The 16809-nt window shown below is 42.3% G+C and overlaps 2 protein-coding genes across 4 annotated transcripts in view; both read right to left on the bottom strand.

The window, feature by feature from the left end:
• Window positions 1-435: 435 nt before the first annotated feature.
• Window positions 436-16809, bottom strand: part of LOC139931799 (dipeptidyl peptidase 1) — a 31484-nt gene continuing 15110 nt past the window's right edge. Inside the window, exon 9 of the transcript XR_011785526.2 lies at window positions 436-1247. The gene's annotated coding sequence lies outside the window, so the exon portion shown is untranslated. The remainder of the gene's footprint in view (window positions 1248-16809) is intronic.
• Window positions 1466-15328, bottom strand: LOC139931780 (dipeptidyl peptidase 1-like). Of its 3 annotated transcripts, XM_071925380.2 has the most exons (9): window positions 15144-15328; window positions 11711-11856; window positions 8389-8543; window positions 6678-6688; window positions 6261-6411; window positions 4841-4959; window positions 3218-3349; window positions 2451-2683; window positions 1466-2045 (listed from the first exon to the last, which is right to left on the bottom strand). In XM_071925380.2, exons 1-9 carry the CDS (start codon window positions 15304-15306, stop codon window positions 1779-1781), a joined length of 1377 nt encoding a protein of 458 aa, XP_071781481.2. In that variant the 5' UTR covers window positions 15307-15328; the 3' UTR covers window positions 1466-1778. The 3 variants fall into 3 exon arrangements, with proteins under 3 accessions (XP_071781481.2, XP_078140384.1, XP_078140383.1); XM_078284258.1 differs by lacking the exon at window positions 6678-6688 and having other exon boundaries at window positions 6261-6404; window positions 8377-8543; XM_078284257.1 differs by lacking the exon at window positions 6678-6688 and having other exon boundaries at window positions 6261-6429; window positions 8393-8543.

The following is a 16809-nucleotide window of genomic DNA, read 5'->3' as shown; positions in this document are numbered from 1 at the left end:
AACTTCTGAAAGGCAAACTACAAGAGAGGTCCTTGGGTCGTCTTCTATATCACTTACGACATAGGCTTATAGGCTTCCTTTAATGTGAGGTCTTATGCTATTTATATAGTTTTTACTCTCTTGTGACGCATTGTTTTTTATGAAAATGTTTTGCATTTAGTTGATTGAAAGAAAAAAATGAACACTTTTAAATAAGTGCTATACAAATAGTTTGTTTCAAAGTGAATGAATGGCTACTAATTTCCCCCGCCCCTCCACACAAAAAAACTACATCTTAATTGAAAACCAAAGCTCCAAATTGAAATTATGTTCACTTAAAGAACCATCTTTAAAATATGGTAGTGGTCTTGTCATGTGACACATACACACACATAGACACAAAGCCCAACAGCAAATATTTCTAGAAGATTTTATTTTCTCTCAAATTTGAGTTCAAACATCAGAATGGGAAACTCTGCACACATTGAGATGGGAGGAGGTATTGAGGCACTAGAATCCGTTATATCCCTTTCACATATGATCAAGAAATCCCTTTTAGATGCTCCCCAGAGAGCTAACAATTGTCCCACAAGGAAATATGGCAGTCAAGAAGGCTCTAAATTGATGCGAGGACAGAAGATATGACTCAATCTCCATTGTGCTTCCCTGAGACATGGAATTGAGGCCCTCAACCTGACAAGCAATCAAAAAAAATTAGAACACTGAGTAGAAGCTACCAACTCCAGTACTTTACACCCACATCAATTCCCTTTAAATGTTAATTGAAAGAACTTACTACCCGTCATGATTTAGGTCACAGACATGCTAGTCCATTTTGATTCCAAGTATAGCTTGTATCTGCAGTTACAGCTTGAAGAAAACAGTCCATTTCACTGCCAACAGAGAAGTGGTTGCTGACATCAGGAGCCATAACAACATTTGGCTTAAAGCAACAGGTTAAGCTGACTTGATAAATTTGAAATTCAGTCTGGTACCAGACTCAGACATTGCATCAAGAAGCAAGGAGAGAGAAAAAAAAAAAAAAAAAGAATCAGAGTGCAGACTAGCTTCCTCCCTCCAATTCAGATCCATTCTAGGAGCTACAGACCCAGAAGCATGTGTGAATACTGAAAGGGGAAATGGACCCTAAAACAAAAGTCTCCATGTTATGATTTTGACAAAAAGGCAGCAGCAAGGCTTTGAACTAATGTAGGTTTATATTAGCCTTGTTTTAGAATCTCTGCAGGGGTTGCGGGTTAATAATAAAACTTAAGACTTAACCGATTACTTAATGCTCAGCTAGGTCTTGCTCTGAGTTACATGTTATGTTTTATCCCCATATGAGCCAGAGTGCCACATGACACAAGACTCTCCTGATCAAGGTCTAGGTTGACTAGAGGTGACTGGGCAGGTTTCAGGTTTCTATCCATTTATGAATCTAGACTAATCCAAGAATGCTCAATTTGATCTACAAACACTGTAAGGATTTGACAGCTGCTGGACTGACAATAAATCTGAGAATTTAATAACATGCTACTTCTGTTTTAGGGTGGATTTCCTTTTGAAAGATAGTTCATGGCCATGCAGTCTGGGAGAATGCTCCTTGAAGGGACATTTAAAGATCAAAAAGATCCATGTTCTGTTTACGACTGGAATATGGGTCATTACATTTCTAAGCTCCCCAGGAGACACGGGAAGCCTGACAATGGCTGAAATCAAATAGAGAAGAAATCTACGCTGCACTATTGAGACTCAATCAAGATTTCCCCCCTCCCACCTTGTTCCTCGGTTTACAACTTCTACAGATTGGGGATGGGCGTGGCTGCCACGGCGATGCTCTCGATGGCACACTCGTCACTTCCCCTGCGGATTCGGAAGAAGCCTTTGTCGCCCCAGCCCGTGCCCCAGCTGTTCTTCACAATCCAGTACTTCTCCCCAGTCATGTTGTAGTGGCCATACCCCACCAAAACCACAGCATGGTTGGTCAGCTCAAAGGGGTTGAAAGAGCTTCTGACGAACGTGTGGTGGTAGATGCCCTCCTGATAGTTATAGAAGTCAGGGTACACCTGCGGGGGGGGGTACGACACACTGAGTTGAGTGTGTGCATGAAATCTCTGTCAAGGCTGTTGTAGTTCACTGAAGCTGAACCAGATGAAAAGTATACATGAAAACACTAAACTGACAAAATTAGAGTGAGTATAATTTGTTTGCATTTACTGTGTTCTTCTAAGTCTTCCGTTAAATCAAGCTACACCTATAGAATGGGGAAGGTTTAATGAGTTTTAGAGGGGAGCGAAAGACCAGAGAACATTTATGTAAAAGGTCAGATTTACTATGGAACACATTACACATGAAACAGCTAGGAAACCCTTTAACAGATATAGAAAACATGTGCATGCATATAGGAGCAGCATTTAGGTGTAAAATAGACTGAGTGTGAGATACTGAGCAGCTGTTGTGTTTGTACCCACCTGAAACGCCACTGCCATGGGTCCATTCTGGACCAGTTCCAACATCATGGCGTCCTCGTTGCAGCCACCATAAAACCCACCGACGTAGCTGTACTCTGCTGTGTAAAGACGGCTGCAGTTCTGAGGAACGCCACATGGAGAGTTCTTTCCAATATACGGGAAGCATGACTCATCCACAATGCCAAAGTCCTGGATGTACTTCACAATCAGGTATGGGAACCCACCATCACAACCTTAAGAGGAGAAACGTTGAGCAGTAAATCCAGTTTGAGCAAAAGCCATGAGATTTTAATTGAGACTTGCCATTTCTGTGGAATTCTTGGAAGTTTGTCTCAACCTTTTTTTAAAGAGTGAAATCTCTGATCTAGTCCAAGGAGAAATTCAAAGAGAATTTTCCAGGACTCTTTAAAATAATTAATCAGAGTCAGAAATACCCTAATCAGAGCAGTTATGAAAGGCTTCACTTTCCAAAAACACTTGAGTGCTACTTGGTCTGATTAGGCAGAAAAGGGGCCAGAGTTCTCTGCACGGTTCAGCACTTTTCCATTATTGTCATGACTTCCTCCAACAGGATCCCAGTCAACGGAGTTAAATCAAATTAGCATTTTCTAATTGCTGTCCATTTGCCACCTGTATTGACACCTGTTTGGATGTAATGGAAATGGAAGGATCTGCTGGGGAAACCAGATGAATTTTAGACATATCCGATGTTAAGTCCCATATCAACTTTAAGAAACCTGTCTGAGGGAGAGACTGAAGTTTGTTACCTTGGGAATATTGGGAACAGGAGACCACGTGCTGCGGGCTGAAGATGGGAGTCTCACTGTTGTTGGTGAGGATTCGGACGCGAGCCTCCAGCATTCCCATGATGGCAAAGGAGTAGCAGCTGCCACATGATCCTGAAACAGAACACAGAGGTTTACACTTGGGTTAAGAGAAAGCACACTGCTGCTAGTTTATAACACAGTAGTACATTAAACAATTATTTCAAGAATACATTACTGTCAGTCTGTAGTCAACTGTTTGTAATGTTCCTAACGTCCAAGATAGTTCTCTGTATGATCGCCATATTGCATGAAAATGGAACAAGGCACTGGGAAATTACAGAAGGCCTGAGAGACATACTGGATGCACTGCAATGAAAGTGATTTTATATTCAGGGCCTGTTATAAAGAGCCTGGTGTCTTACACTATGGATTGGAAGCCAAATTTGGTTACAGGCTTAATGCTGCAGGGGGGTAGGGGTGGGGGGTTAATTGTAATTGTAGTCATGATTTGTCTGGATGATATGGTGAGAATACAATTTTAATTTGGTCACAAACTTTTTAAAAAGGGAGCTCCCTTTTTAAGAGTGACATCTTCTGTTGAGACAGTTCAGTTGAATTCTAGAGCTACACATGCCAGAGTGAAATCTGAATGAATGGCCTAATTGTTGGGCAAATTAATGTCAACCTTTATAATGGCCTTAAGGGGTGTAATCAATACATTCAGTTTCTGAAAGGAAGATTCAGGAGAAAACAGCATGATGACCAAAAGTTTGTGCTATCCAACCCACAAAAGATAAAAGTCAGAGCCATCTCACAGGACTTGTGCTGAAGCCTCAATTTTTGAGTGCCGTTACAATGCCATCTACTCCTGCAGCTTCCCATTACAGGTCAAATATCATATTATAGGGTCAAATCTGGGTAGCATGTGATGTAAAAAAAAAAAAGGCTATGTTCCTATGCAAGTTTAGCCCAAGACCAGCCAGGTCGCCTTGTAAGCCACCTCAATCTTGTGTGTTTTCATGAACCGAGATGGAACCCACAAAATCCATGATTCATAGGGTTATGGCAGAATAATAAGCTCCACATACAGTGGCTTTGAGGGGTGCTATTCAAATACTCCAGCCCTCTCCAGATCCTTAAATCCAGCCCTGCAGAGGCCCTCTCAGACACTCCAGCTACTCAGCACGCATAATCTCTCCACTCACACACTAGGCTGCGTAGAAACACTGGAGGAGAGGAGAAAGCATTACTGAGGAAGACCCTGGACAACCAAAAGGACGGCAAAGTAGCTGGCGAGCTACTGTTCACTGTCTGCCTTTATTGGCAGCTGCTCAAGTGTAAAGGTGCTGCTTTGTGCGTCATGGATCCAGCAAATCTTTTAGAACATTTGCATCTTTGGTGTTAGTGTTTGTAATCTCTTGTGTAGGTGTACAGATCAAATACTGCATCTCCAAAAAGTCCGCCTTTTCAGGAACTGAGAGAGACAGTAATTTTCTCCACAGACACATATTACAATGCTTTGGCTGGGTCCCAGGGCCACGACTTTTCCTGCATGTCAGTTTATAGTAAGAAACACACTGGACACTACTCAGCACACTGCTCAGGACACTAATGAAATGTCACCTTGGTCTCTGACGGGGCTGAGGAAGTTGACACCGTTGACGTCTCTCCAGTCCCAGTGCTCAGGTAGAGCTGCTGCCATCTTTGCTACGTCATCCGTCACACGGGCGGGGGAAACACGACTGGGGTATAAGATAAAGAATCATATTCAAGTGCATTTTACTTCAGATGATTGAAATGGTCTGAAAAAGCTCAATTTTATAATAAAAAATCAAAAAAAAACACTAAGAGCTATGGAGATTAAGGTGGGTTTGATAGCTACAGAAGTAGTGTTAAAAAAGGACTGAACAAATGAGTTTAGTTTCAGCAGATCTTTGTATGCACTGGTTGGGTCCTCTATTGTTGGTATGTGTACACTGTGTGTACCCAGATTTCTTGGTGGGGTTGAAAAGTCTCTGAAACAGCACACAAACTCTACACTGAAACTAATACATATGGTATTTAAAAAGGAGAGTGGTGGATCCTCTTGGAAGAACAGCTGCCATCTTGCCATAAATCAGGGGTATTCAACTGTGAAACAGGAGGGCTGGGTGTATGCAGGTTTTCATTCCAACCAAAGTCAACAGCAGGTGATTTCACTGATTAGCAAACCTTCAGCCAGAGAGGAGGAACTAATCAGTGAAATCACCCGCTGTAGTCTTTGGTTGGAACGAAAACCTGCATACTTGGCACACAGTTACGTTGAATAAGGGTGCTTTCACACTAGCCTTGTTTAGTCCGTTTGAATCTAACCCCGGAGCGTTTACCCCCTTGGTTCGGATGGTTTTGGGTGGTGTGAACACCCTAATCGAAGGCTGGTGCGGACCAAACAACCGCTCTCTGGTCCGCCTCAAAGACGTGGTCTCAGGTCGCTTCCAAGGAACTGTGGAGCAGTTCATTTCTGGTGAGAATACCATTCGAACCAATTGTGTCTTCTGTTATAAGATTGTCTGATTGCAGAGCATCTTCCTCGAAATGTCCGTATTATTAAATTATTTAATACCCGCATTCTTGACAGGCGTTCATATGCGTAATCCTTTAGAGTCTGCCGATCTGCCTCCAAATCAAGACCGACATGAACAGAACCTGACGTTGCTACATGATGTAGTATAGGCAGAAGTTGCGAGGGTTTTGTTGTATTTCTACCTGCTAACTGACCAATAATAATAATAAACAGCATTTTCAACCACATGGCTTTGTTTACAAGCTCTGGACCGCTTGATTTTTGGCTTTGTGAAAGCGAACCGGACCAACTGAAAAACAAAACTATGTATCATTCTCGCATCAGGTGCGAACCAAGGAAGTGGACTATCAGGTGTGAAAGCCCCATCGATATTGGTTTTGGCATCACCGGTATTGGTTTTGGCATCACACTGTCTAAATGCAGTTTCATACACCTCCCCACCTAGTTAACAGTACAGGAAAAACTGGTCTAGATACTCACATGGGGATACGAGAGGCAGGCCCTCCAGCTCTGTACAGCAGCTCCTCCAGAGTGTAAGTCTCATGGTTTAGGTTGGAGGTGGCCTTCCAGGAGCTCTGGGCTGAGTTGATCGAATCAGCAAAGTCAAGGTTGTTTTTGTATGGACTCGTCACTAGTAGTGGTGACAATCCTAGGTGCTTACACTTCTCTCTCTCGCTGCAAGCGGGCGAAGTACCCGAAAAGACAACAGTGTTCATTGTACATTGTAATACAAAGTTGAAATACAGTATGTCTACAAGCACAATGAAGGGGAATGCAGCAAGATTCCCCAAGCTGGCGAAGTTGGCGCGACACTATTTCTGCCTCCCGACCCCGAGACATTTGTTCCATCGGAGCGTGTGTTCCAGCGGCTGAACTTACTGTCAACAGGCTGCACACTGAACTCATCCCTGACCACGTGGATATGCTAATAAACAAGTAGATTATGGTGCCATTGTTTCCAATACATAAACTGTGGCGCAGCGCCAGAATATCGGCACGGCCAGTAATGCCTCTGTAATGTGTCTAATGTGTACATCATGTCATTTGGCGATGGACAGTCCAGTAGTATTGCACTTAATCTGACAGTCTCCGTTGTGAAAATGAAAAAATTTTCTTCCAGTTTTCTCCAAATTCGCATATTTTAGGAACGGTATTTGTAAAGAGTAACTTGATACTTTTTAATCTGAGATTTCTAACACTGCTCAACACTCAGAAAGTTAACATGAGTGCAGTGCAGAGACTTCATTGCATACTCCTCCTGATCACCAGTTGGATTCCATTGGACACAAAGTAAAGACAAGTAATTAACCCTAAACAAAGTAAATTGTCAACCTGTGGGAAACACAGAGGTCCGCTGTTGGGAGTCCGGATTTTATTTTTTAAGTTAATATAGGCCTCAGTTGTTAGATGGCTGTAAATAGAAAAATGTATGTTTATTCTTTGTCCTTATGTTTAGTGTTTACATCCTCTCACTAGAATCTTTTCAAATTTGGCATGAACATTGATTTTGATGTGTTTATGATTATTAGAACTATTATTAACTAGAAGGGCACTCGGAGAGCGCAGACCTCCGCCAAGGTTCGTGCTATTATTGCTTGTTCATGAGTCGGATCCGGATCCGCTCCAAAATGTAATGGTTTCTTCCTTGGCCCATGCTACACCCTTCCATGAAGTTTCATGAAAATCGGGCCAGTAGTTTTTCCATAATCCTGCTAACAGACAAACGGCACCGAAAACATAACCTCCTTGGCGGAGGTAATTAACTGATTAAATTAATTTCCATGCTATTTGGACCCATATCTCACCAATGGTGCATGATATTGTATTGAAATTTGTCAAGAGAATTGTTCAGGCAATTATGGTGATTTGTATGAAGTTTGCAATTTCTGTGATTATTATTAATAAATTAATAAATTCATTTTTGTACTGTTACTTTTTTTATCATTATTGTTTTCCCTTTTGGCTCAATTTCCTGAGAGATGGTAAATGCTAGAGCCATGAAACTTTGCACTATGGTCTAGTATGGCTTCTAGTATATGCTTGCAATATCCTGGTTTAAATCAAACTTTAACCAAAGAGTCTGGGAAGCTCCTTTTATGTTGCCAGTAACTCAGTCAGGAAGTTCACTGAGCACTGCTTTTTCAAATCAAGAATTTCTGTATTGCCTGTGGACAAGTCCGGTGTTGAGCAATGACTGTACTTTATTGTCAGATTTCTGATGTGAATTCAGTGTGCCAGGCACATTTCCACAGGTCATTAGAGGGTGAGTGAGAGAGAAACTCTGTTCACATCAAAAAAGGACGAGCAAGAAAAAAAAGGTTTGATTAAAGCAGAGAGCAGTGCACATTGTACACTAAAAGGAAGGATCATCAGTACAGTCTGCCCTGACATTATGAGTACAAACAAGACACTCTTGTGTGTCACAGTCCACTGATGTCTTGCTTGCTCTCTGTTTGTTAGCTTTTGTGTCTCCATTGTACACTTTGGGGATGTACTGTTACTGCCATCAGGCCAAACCCAGGCTAAAATACAGGCTTGTTTTGGGGCATTTTCCTGCTCTGTCTTAAACACAGTGGTAATTTTGGAAATTTTCAACATAACTATTAACCTGCCAGAGAGGAGCATGTTGTCCTCTGTTCGGGGTGGCAATGGCTCCACTTTCTTGGCAACAAAACAGGCCCAATTGCGTCCCAGGACGTCATGGACCCACCCTGGCAGAGTCTGGTCACAGTAGCTGGTCACCTTACAGCCCTCAGTAGTGTACTGGAAGACGTAAGGACACAATAAGTCATATTTTGTGTATTTGTAAAAAGAATGTGTGGTGCAAGTAAGGGAAGAAACATGAAGTTGACAATACCCAACGTTCAGAAAGCAACAGACTACTTGAAGTCACATTATTCCACAAGGCAAGCTAATTTCATCAGATAATGCAGTACAAGTTTTGAAAAGAAATGTAAAGAGCCTGCATGATACAGTACAAGTCAAAAGCAACAGAATCTCAAAAAAACAAAAAGTGAGGAGAAAAGTAGCTGTCAAACATTGAAATGTATAGGAAGCAAGACCACACTAATTAGACGCATGGTGTACTACTATTATGACCCCAGTGTCACTAGGGACGTCATCCCTGTCATCTCTGAATTTTTCCAGGACTACTTAAAGGATAAGGCTGGTGTTTTTTAATGTATTGCTTACCGTCAACAAATCCTATGAAAATAACAAAATCAACAATACGTTTGCTCTACTCCCGTTACTTTCTGACTTCCCACGTACCGTTTTTAGCCTTCAACCCGGAAGTCATTGGCTCCAATTGTAAGCTAAAAACCTTTAAATACAGCTCACAAAGACATAGTTTCAATTTTAAAAATCGCTAACTGTTACCACGAAAAGTCAGACTGTTTGTTCCCATTTGAAATCAAATTCAAATGGGAACAAATTCTTCATTACGCCGGGGACTATTTTCTGTGCTACGGAACTACTTTCCTGAGAACGTGTTTACAGTCGGCTTATTACGTTGTTTGAGGAAAAAGTCGGCTGGCCCGGTGCATCACGATGATGAAATATGCTGCCCAAAGCAACGGCATGGCTCTTTGACGTGTTTTAATTGTTTTTTTGTCCCCCACCAAAGGGGGGACTATGGATCCGTCTCCATCCGTTAGTTCGTTCGTTCGTTAGTTAGTCACACTGTAATGTTGACTTTGTGCCGCTAGGGGGCGGCATTGACAATGAATGGGGACTCAGTGGTAAAGCAATACAGTTAAAGTTATCATAGGTAACATAATAGTCTACACACGCTACACACTTGGAGACATCAGACTGGGTTGATGTGTTGAAGTGAGAGTCAGTGGAGAATTTTTGGGCAAACCTCTAACCACAAGACACTGTAGTTATTGTACAGTTGTTGGACTGTTGTACTGTTATTGCACTCATCACTGCACTACCACTGTGCCATCAATGTTGACTACTTATATCATATTACCACTTACCTACTGTGCAATACCATATATCACTTATCATTTAGCATTTATATTATTCATAACAATCACGCTCCTGGTGTTGTATGTTATATTGTATATTGTATTATAAATTGTATTGTACTGTACATTGTGTAATGTACGGATTGTATTTATTGCGTATTGTAGTTCTTATATTTTGCACTGTATTGAGTAAAAACAGGACAATTACAGTTACTACATTTCAAGATATAACTTGTAAGCCTAATTCTGAGGAGAGTAGGCAACAGAAATATATGGTCAATCTGTCCTTTAATTGTCCCATACCAAAATGCTTATACAATTTCACTCATATTTTAAGTACACTCAGCAATCACTGACCCAAGGGTGGAACTACATCACTGGCGGGGGACAACATGTTTACTATTTGCTTGTTAATACACTGGAGTTCTATGGCTGCTGGGACATGGCTTCATTGGGCACCGGCTACATGTTATTTTCATAGGATTTGTTGACGGTAAGAAATGCATTGAAAAACACCAGCGTTATCCTTTAAGGCAGCAACACCATTAGGGCAGTGATGAGTGAGAGGGTGAAAAGTTTGGGGGCTTTCAAATCCTACAAGGCAGAACAGGAAAGGAGAATTATCATAGGCAACAAGAAATGGAAGTAGACTATGAGTCTTCTTGGTCTTCTGGGATTCTCATAAATATTCATTACTGGGGGCAGGTCTTCAGGTCAACATGGGCTGTGATTAGTCAGTCCTCAGTGCAGGTAATTGTGCCTGGAAGCCAGACCCCCAGTCTCGCTCACAGACCACAACACTGAGCTCAGACAGGTCAAGACAATGAGGAAATTGAACTGGATGTGAATAAGTCATCTGTCACATGGGTTTTGTAGGCAAGACAGGCCATGACACTTCCTTCTACAAAGCATCATGTGAGTGAAGGGGAAAAACACTAGAGCATTAGAATTTAAAAAAAAAAGAAAAAACAAGAAAACTAGCCTTGAATGACTCAGTTGCTGAATATTGTACGGTTCAAACAAGTTTAGTTTCTACCTGGTGTAAATGCACTGTGCTCATGCTCTCTCTCACCATTAACTTATCTACTAAGATCTCTATACTTATCTCTATACTTAGCAACCTTATGGCACATGAGTGGAGAGGAAAAACTATTCATAGTGAAAGTAAACCTTAAATGCAGCAGCACTCCCAAAAGCAGGTTTTGTTTAACAATGTAACTTCGACACTTAAGTCCACAGCGCAAATTCCTTCCCACGTTTTTTCAAACGCAGTAATTTGGCATTGCCTAGAAGGAAGTGAACTGTAAATCGCCATTTCGCTTCCACTCCATTATTCACTCTGACATTGCCTCCATGGTCGTTTTCTGGGTGGGGGCAAGGACGGGTTGATTTCCCCGAACCAATCACTAGTGACTGACTAGTTTTTGACAAAATATCGTCTTTGAGACAATATATTGGTTAAGGAGTGATTTCAACAAATATTATTATGTCGAAGCCAATGAAAACCCGTTGCAGAACGGTTCAAACTTTAGTCCCACCCACAAAGGCGCTGATTGGCCCGATCGTTTTTCCGATCGAGAAATCGCCTTTGAATAGAGCAACACCAGACTCTGAATCGCTGGACCAAATTTGAAGAGTGGGCGGGTCGCGATTCAGGAGCCTGGAACCAGGCTATAAGCTAGCGTAATTCATGAAAGATGAGTGGTACCATAATACAATAATTGTCTATAATATAGCTCAAATAGTTGTGGGAATGAGAGTTTCATTAGCCTGCAGCGAGTATTTTCAATCTAGGGCGGTGCAAAATGTAACTTCACCAGCCAAAATGTGAAAAAGGTAGCCACAGGCTTTTTCCAGTGATGAAATATAAGTAACTGGGGCAATACCATGGCAAAATACTGACATAAGCCAAAAGTATCACTAGTTAGAACTTCATGTCGTCCGTGCATCTTTTACCTTGAAGAAAGCAAACCATTTGTAATTGTTGATGACCACTTCAAAGCCCTGGTTGTAGATGAGGGTGAAGAAGCCGCTGTTCCCCAGCTTGTCTTTGGCCGTAGACATTTTCTCCAGGGTCAGTGTCACCGTACGCACACCTGTGGCTGCAGAGAGGGGCAACACAACTGAGCTTCAGTGTAAAAGAGGATAACTGAATGCAAGTGATTCACCTATGGACCTCATCTTGTACTAAAACAGCCAGCAGCTTTCAGACAAAATTAAACTGCAGTGCGCTGTGGATTTCATTGTGGATTTCAGTACCTAGTTAGACTGATGCAATTTACACCAGTGTTGCCAAAACTGGGGTTCAGAGACCCCGCAGGGATCCCTGCAGAGTCTGCAGGGTTTTCATTCCAACCACAGAGTCTTTGGCCCGGATCTACTAAAGGTTTGCGCAAGTGCAAATAGCATTGCGGGTGCTAAAACCTTGTTTTCTTATCTACTTCTTATCTAAGAGAGCGCACAGGGAATTTGCGCCTGAAATCATGGGTTGATCTGGGTGCGTCGTTTTTTGCGGTTTGGTCTAATTTGTGGGTGTTCCAAGGCTGACGCGCAAAGTAAAGGGAGGGATTTGTGGAAATTGGCAGTGGATGTGATTTATCAAGAGGCGGTGACCGCAATCATCTGTTTGCGGACGGAATTTAAGACCTAGGAAAAGCATGTCTTGGCCAGGTGTAACATGTCGCAATTCCAGGCGCAGTGCAAAAGCAATTGCGGGTGCAATTTGTACCGCCAGCGCATGGTATTTACTAAAGTAGCGCACGCAAATGAGCGGAGGCGCAGAAAATTAACTAGAATTGCGACTTCGCAAATATAAGGGCCAAACAATGTGCACAATAGCCCATTAGCGGCAACGTAATGATGGGCAAAAGTAGCGCAAATGTCTCTCCAGTGGAGCTGGAAGTGTTGGTGGCAGAGAAAACTGCAAAGCTGCAAAGAAGAGATGTTTTACCAGCGCGTAAAAAGTCACTCTGGAACGACATAAAGTGAATGCAGTTTGGCACCACAAGCGCGATTTAGCGGAGGTAAAATGCGCTGGTATGATAGGAGGAGGTGAGCCAAAATGCTTACCACAAATAAAGCCAAAGAAGCGCCTTAATTCCCTTGGAGGAGCAGCAGGAGAGCCTGACTGAGACACAGGTGCCAGTGTGTGAGGGATGGAGACCTGGTGAAGGTATGAAGCCGCACACACACCTCTGTCCTGACAGTTATTACGCACACATGTTTTAGCTGCATTGTTTTCATCAAAGCTATGCCGCTCAGATATTGGCTCATAATAAGCGTCTGCAAATCCAGAGAAGAGCGTGCGAGCGTGCGTTTTCCTTTTTGTATATTTAGGTAATAATCTGAATATTGAGTGCGCATTCTGCTACTCTGCCAATGACGCTTAAATGGTGTATTTTTAAATCAGCATACTCGTTTAATTATTATCGAATAGGGATGCCATCTAATGGCTGCATGTTATGATGTGTAGATGACTGTGTCCATAGGTGTCATTTACACTGGGGACGCTGGGGACATGTCCCCACCACTTTTTGTAATGGCCGATTTTGTCCCCATCAGTTTTTAAAAGCATAATTTGTTAAAAATGTTCTGAAAAATAGCTTGCACCAAGAAATGTTAACTAACAAATGAGAACGCTTTGAGAAAGGTTTATTTGCACTATAAGAAAACATGCAATGCAATGTAAATATAGAAGAAACAAATGCGCATTGTCCAAAAAAAAAGTAACATAAACTAAAAAAACAAAAACAAATCCCCCCTAGCCTACTAATTCTAAAATGACCCAAAAACGTGCATGCGCCGATCAGTAACTTTAACAAATTCTTGACATGGTGTTGCAGCTGTGGATGTGATGCATATGGATGACTGTACTTGTGCGGTCGACGTTGTTGTGCGTTTTATGCTGAGTATTTTCGTATTGTCGACTCTGTAGTAGCCTAGGCTATGCTCTTTTGATGCGCCGTTATGCATTTTTTTTCTCGCCGTAATTATCTACTCTGACCTCATACCGATCCCCCCATTACATTGCCTAAAATCGCATATGCTGAAGACCCGTCATCTGAGCCCTTATGTCCCCACCACTTTTCAACACAAAGTGACGCCCTAGACTGTCACCTTGATCTTGGAGCCGGTTCCAGAGCCAGTCTCGGTGGAGCCATTCTGTGCGCAAAATGATAAGACATGCTTTTCCTGGGTCTTACTGTAAACTCCGTGCGCAATCAACAGCCGTTAACAGACACCGCTTGATAAATCACGTCCTCTGCCAATTTCCATAAAACCCTCCCTTAATTTTGCGCTTCATCCTTGGAACACCCACAAATGCATATGCAATTAGATCAAAAAGCAAAAATAGGCGCACCCAGATCAACCCATGATTTCAGGCGCAAATGCCCTGTGCGCTGTCTTAGTAGATCAGAGAACAAGGTTTTAGCACCCGCAATGCCATTTGCACTGGCGCAAACCTTTAGTAGATCCGGGCCCTTATCGTTTTGCGCACAGGATGGCTCCACCGAGACTGGCTCTCGAACAGGAACACCGGTCCGGCTCCAAGATCAAAGTGACACAGTAAAACGCACTCAATATTCAGAATATTACCTAAATATACAAAGGAAGAGTCGCAGGCTCTTCTCTGGATTTGCTGACACTTGTTATGAGCCAATTCTCCGCGACATTGCCTTGATGAAAAAAGCTAAAAACATGTGTGCGTAATAACTGTCACGACAGTGGAGAGGTGTGTGCGCGGCTTCTCCAGCTATACCGTACCTTCACCTCCTCTTTGGCTTTAAGCATTTTGCTTCACCTTCTCATATCATACCAACGCTCTTTACATCCACTATATCGCACTTTTGGTGCCCAACTGCATTCACTTTATTTGTTATGTTGTCCCAGAGTGACATTTTACGCGCTGGTAATTACAGCATCTCTTCTTTGCAGCTCGTTGGGATTTTCTCTGCCACCAACACTTCCAGCTCCACTTGGGAGAAATTTGCACTTCTTTTGCCCATCATTACATTGGCGCTAATAGGTTTTTGTGCGCATTGTTTTGGCCCTAATTAATTTGCGTGCCCTACTTTAGTAAATAGGCCTACCTTGCCTACCAACTTCACCCGCAATTACTTTACGCTACGCCTGGAATTTCGACATGTTAGTAGATCGGGGCCTTTGGTTGGAGTGAAAACCTGCAGACTCTCGGCTCTCCATGGCACACAGTTTCCTATCTCTGCACTATTACTTCATTCAGGATAAGTTAACCTGGGAGAGAATGATGACTATTATGATCAGAGGTGTCACTCTTTCTGTTATCTCCCCACCTACAGTATATACACTATTGTCAGATAGCTGTTCCTGGAACAAATCTTTGGGGGTCTGTGGTGTTCAGTCTCTCTACCTTCACTGGAGCAGTTGACAGTCTTGTCGTGGCCTCCTCTAGACACCTGGAACTCCCATGTCCCCAGCAGCTCCTCATAGGTGCAGTTGGCAGGTGTGTCACCCAGGGACCCCTCTACCCACAGCAACAGCACACACACCAGCACACCGCTCACCCTCATCATAGCGACACGCAGCTACACACACAAGAACTAACGTTACGCAGCTAAGGAAAGGCTTCAAGTCTTCCCGTCGGTCTGTATTTTGAACTACCTGTCCGACTTTAAGTGTAGTTGTGCCCCCTGTCCGCTATTTATACAACCCGCTTGGGGAACATTCTCCAAAGATCATTGCTTCAACCGTCAAGATAGTTAACTTCCTACTCAGGCCTGTGGAAACGCAACAGCATCTTGCACATGCGTACAACTACCTACAGTTATAATCAGTTATAATCTAAACGAATAATCAGCTAGCAGGATAGCCAACGCAGCAGTTCAGTTCAGCAGTTAAAGTGGGATGCAAAACATTAATGGATATTCTGACATTACACCATCTAAGTGCAAAACAGTAGCTCCTGTTAGATGTTTTTATTATTTAAGCGAAGGCGGAAGTAGGCAAGGGTGAAACTGACCGCTCTCGGGTCAGTGTCCGGTCCGTGTACGTTTTAACAGTTTGTTTCTTGCATTAAATCAAAAGTAGCAAAAACGACTTGTTTTTTTGTTTTCTCGCACAGAAACGGCACAGAAACGAAAATACGTCTCGACTTCCCCTTGTCTTGTTTATATTAGAAAACCAAAGCACAACTTGATTATTTGATTTTCCCGTGTGGGAGGTTTGTTTTCTGCATTAGACAATAGCAGAGACGAGATTAGGCCACGGCTCGTTTTTTCGTTTTTTAACAGGACGCAGAAACGAGAATATGACTCGACGTCTTCTTTTGTAATTAATAGGCCTAATCACAAAACCAAAACATATTTGAATATTTGATTTTCAGGTGTGGGTTGGATTAAATAGACTATGTCTGACTGTATGTATGTCTATGTCTGTGTGTCTGACTGTATGACTGTGTGTCATACAAGTTAACACAGCTGCTCTCCAATTCTAGAAAGATGTCTCATGTCTTTGTACTCTCATATATCATATTAAACCATGGATTATTGATCAGATAGAGACCTCTTGGCTCCAAGTTTAATTCCTTTGCCAAACACATCAAATTCCAAAAATAACAAATGTAGCTTCCACTTAAGGCATGAACAGACGCGCCAAAAATATAGTTTTCACTTAAGGCCTGAATGGAAGCACCACAATAAACAATGGAAGCAACTCCCGCACTTGCAATGCAACACCTGTTCAATACAAAGTAACGTTTCGGTCCAACAGGACCTTCCTCAGACTAGTAAATGGATCTTGTCATGGGTGTCTTAAATAGATGAAGCCCCACCCCTCTCTGTGTCCTCAGCTGTGAGGCAATCATGGCAACTGTAGGGTAAAGGGTCAATCAATACAACATCTTATGGAATCCAGTAGTCAAAAGTGCAACAAATTATCCCAATAACGGCATATTAGATACAGAGCTATACAAAGTATGTATACAGGGATTAGATACCATTGTAATGGGACATGGGTCATACTTGACTTTCATAAATCATTACAAGGGTCTAATCTAGCAACACAGAGAATGAGACTCC

This window comes from Centroberyx gerrardi, chromosome 6, assembly GCF_048128805.1.
Source record: "Centroberyx gerrardi isolate f3 chromosome 6, fCenGer3.hap1.cur.20231027, whole genome shotgun sequence".
NCBI lineage: Eukaryota > Metazoa > Chordata > Actinopteri > Beryciformes > Berycidae > Centroberyx > Centroberyx gerrardi.
Note: the sequence above shows the minus strand (reverse complement) of the source record. Positions and strands in the feature narration are given on the sequence as shown.

Excerpts from the sequence above, each read along its gene's own strand:
- LOC139931780 (XM_078284257.1), bottom strand. The coding sequence starts at position 15,306 with ATGATGAGGGTGAGCGGTGTGCTGGTGTGTGTGCTGTTGCTGTGGGTA. Across the intron at positions 11,857-15,143 it reads TGTCAACTGCTCCAGTGAAG|CCACAGGTGTGCGTACGGTG; the intron begins GTAGAGAGACTG and ends CCCTCTCTGCAG. Across the intron at positions 8,544-11,710 it reads AATGGTTTGCTTTCTTCAAG|TACACTACTGAGGGCTGTAA; the intron begins GTAAAAGATGCA and ends TACGTCTTCCAG.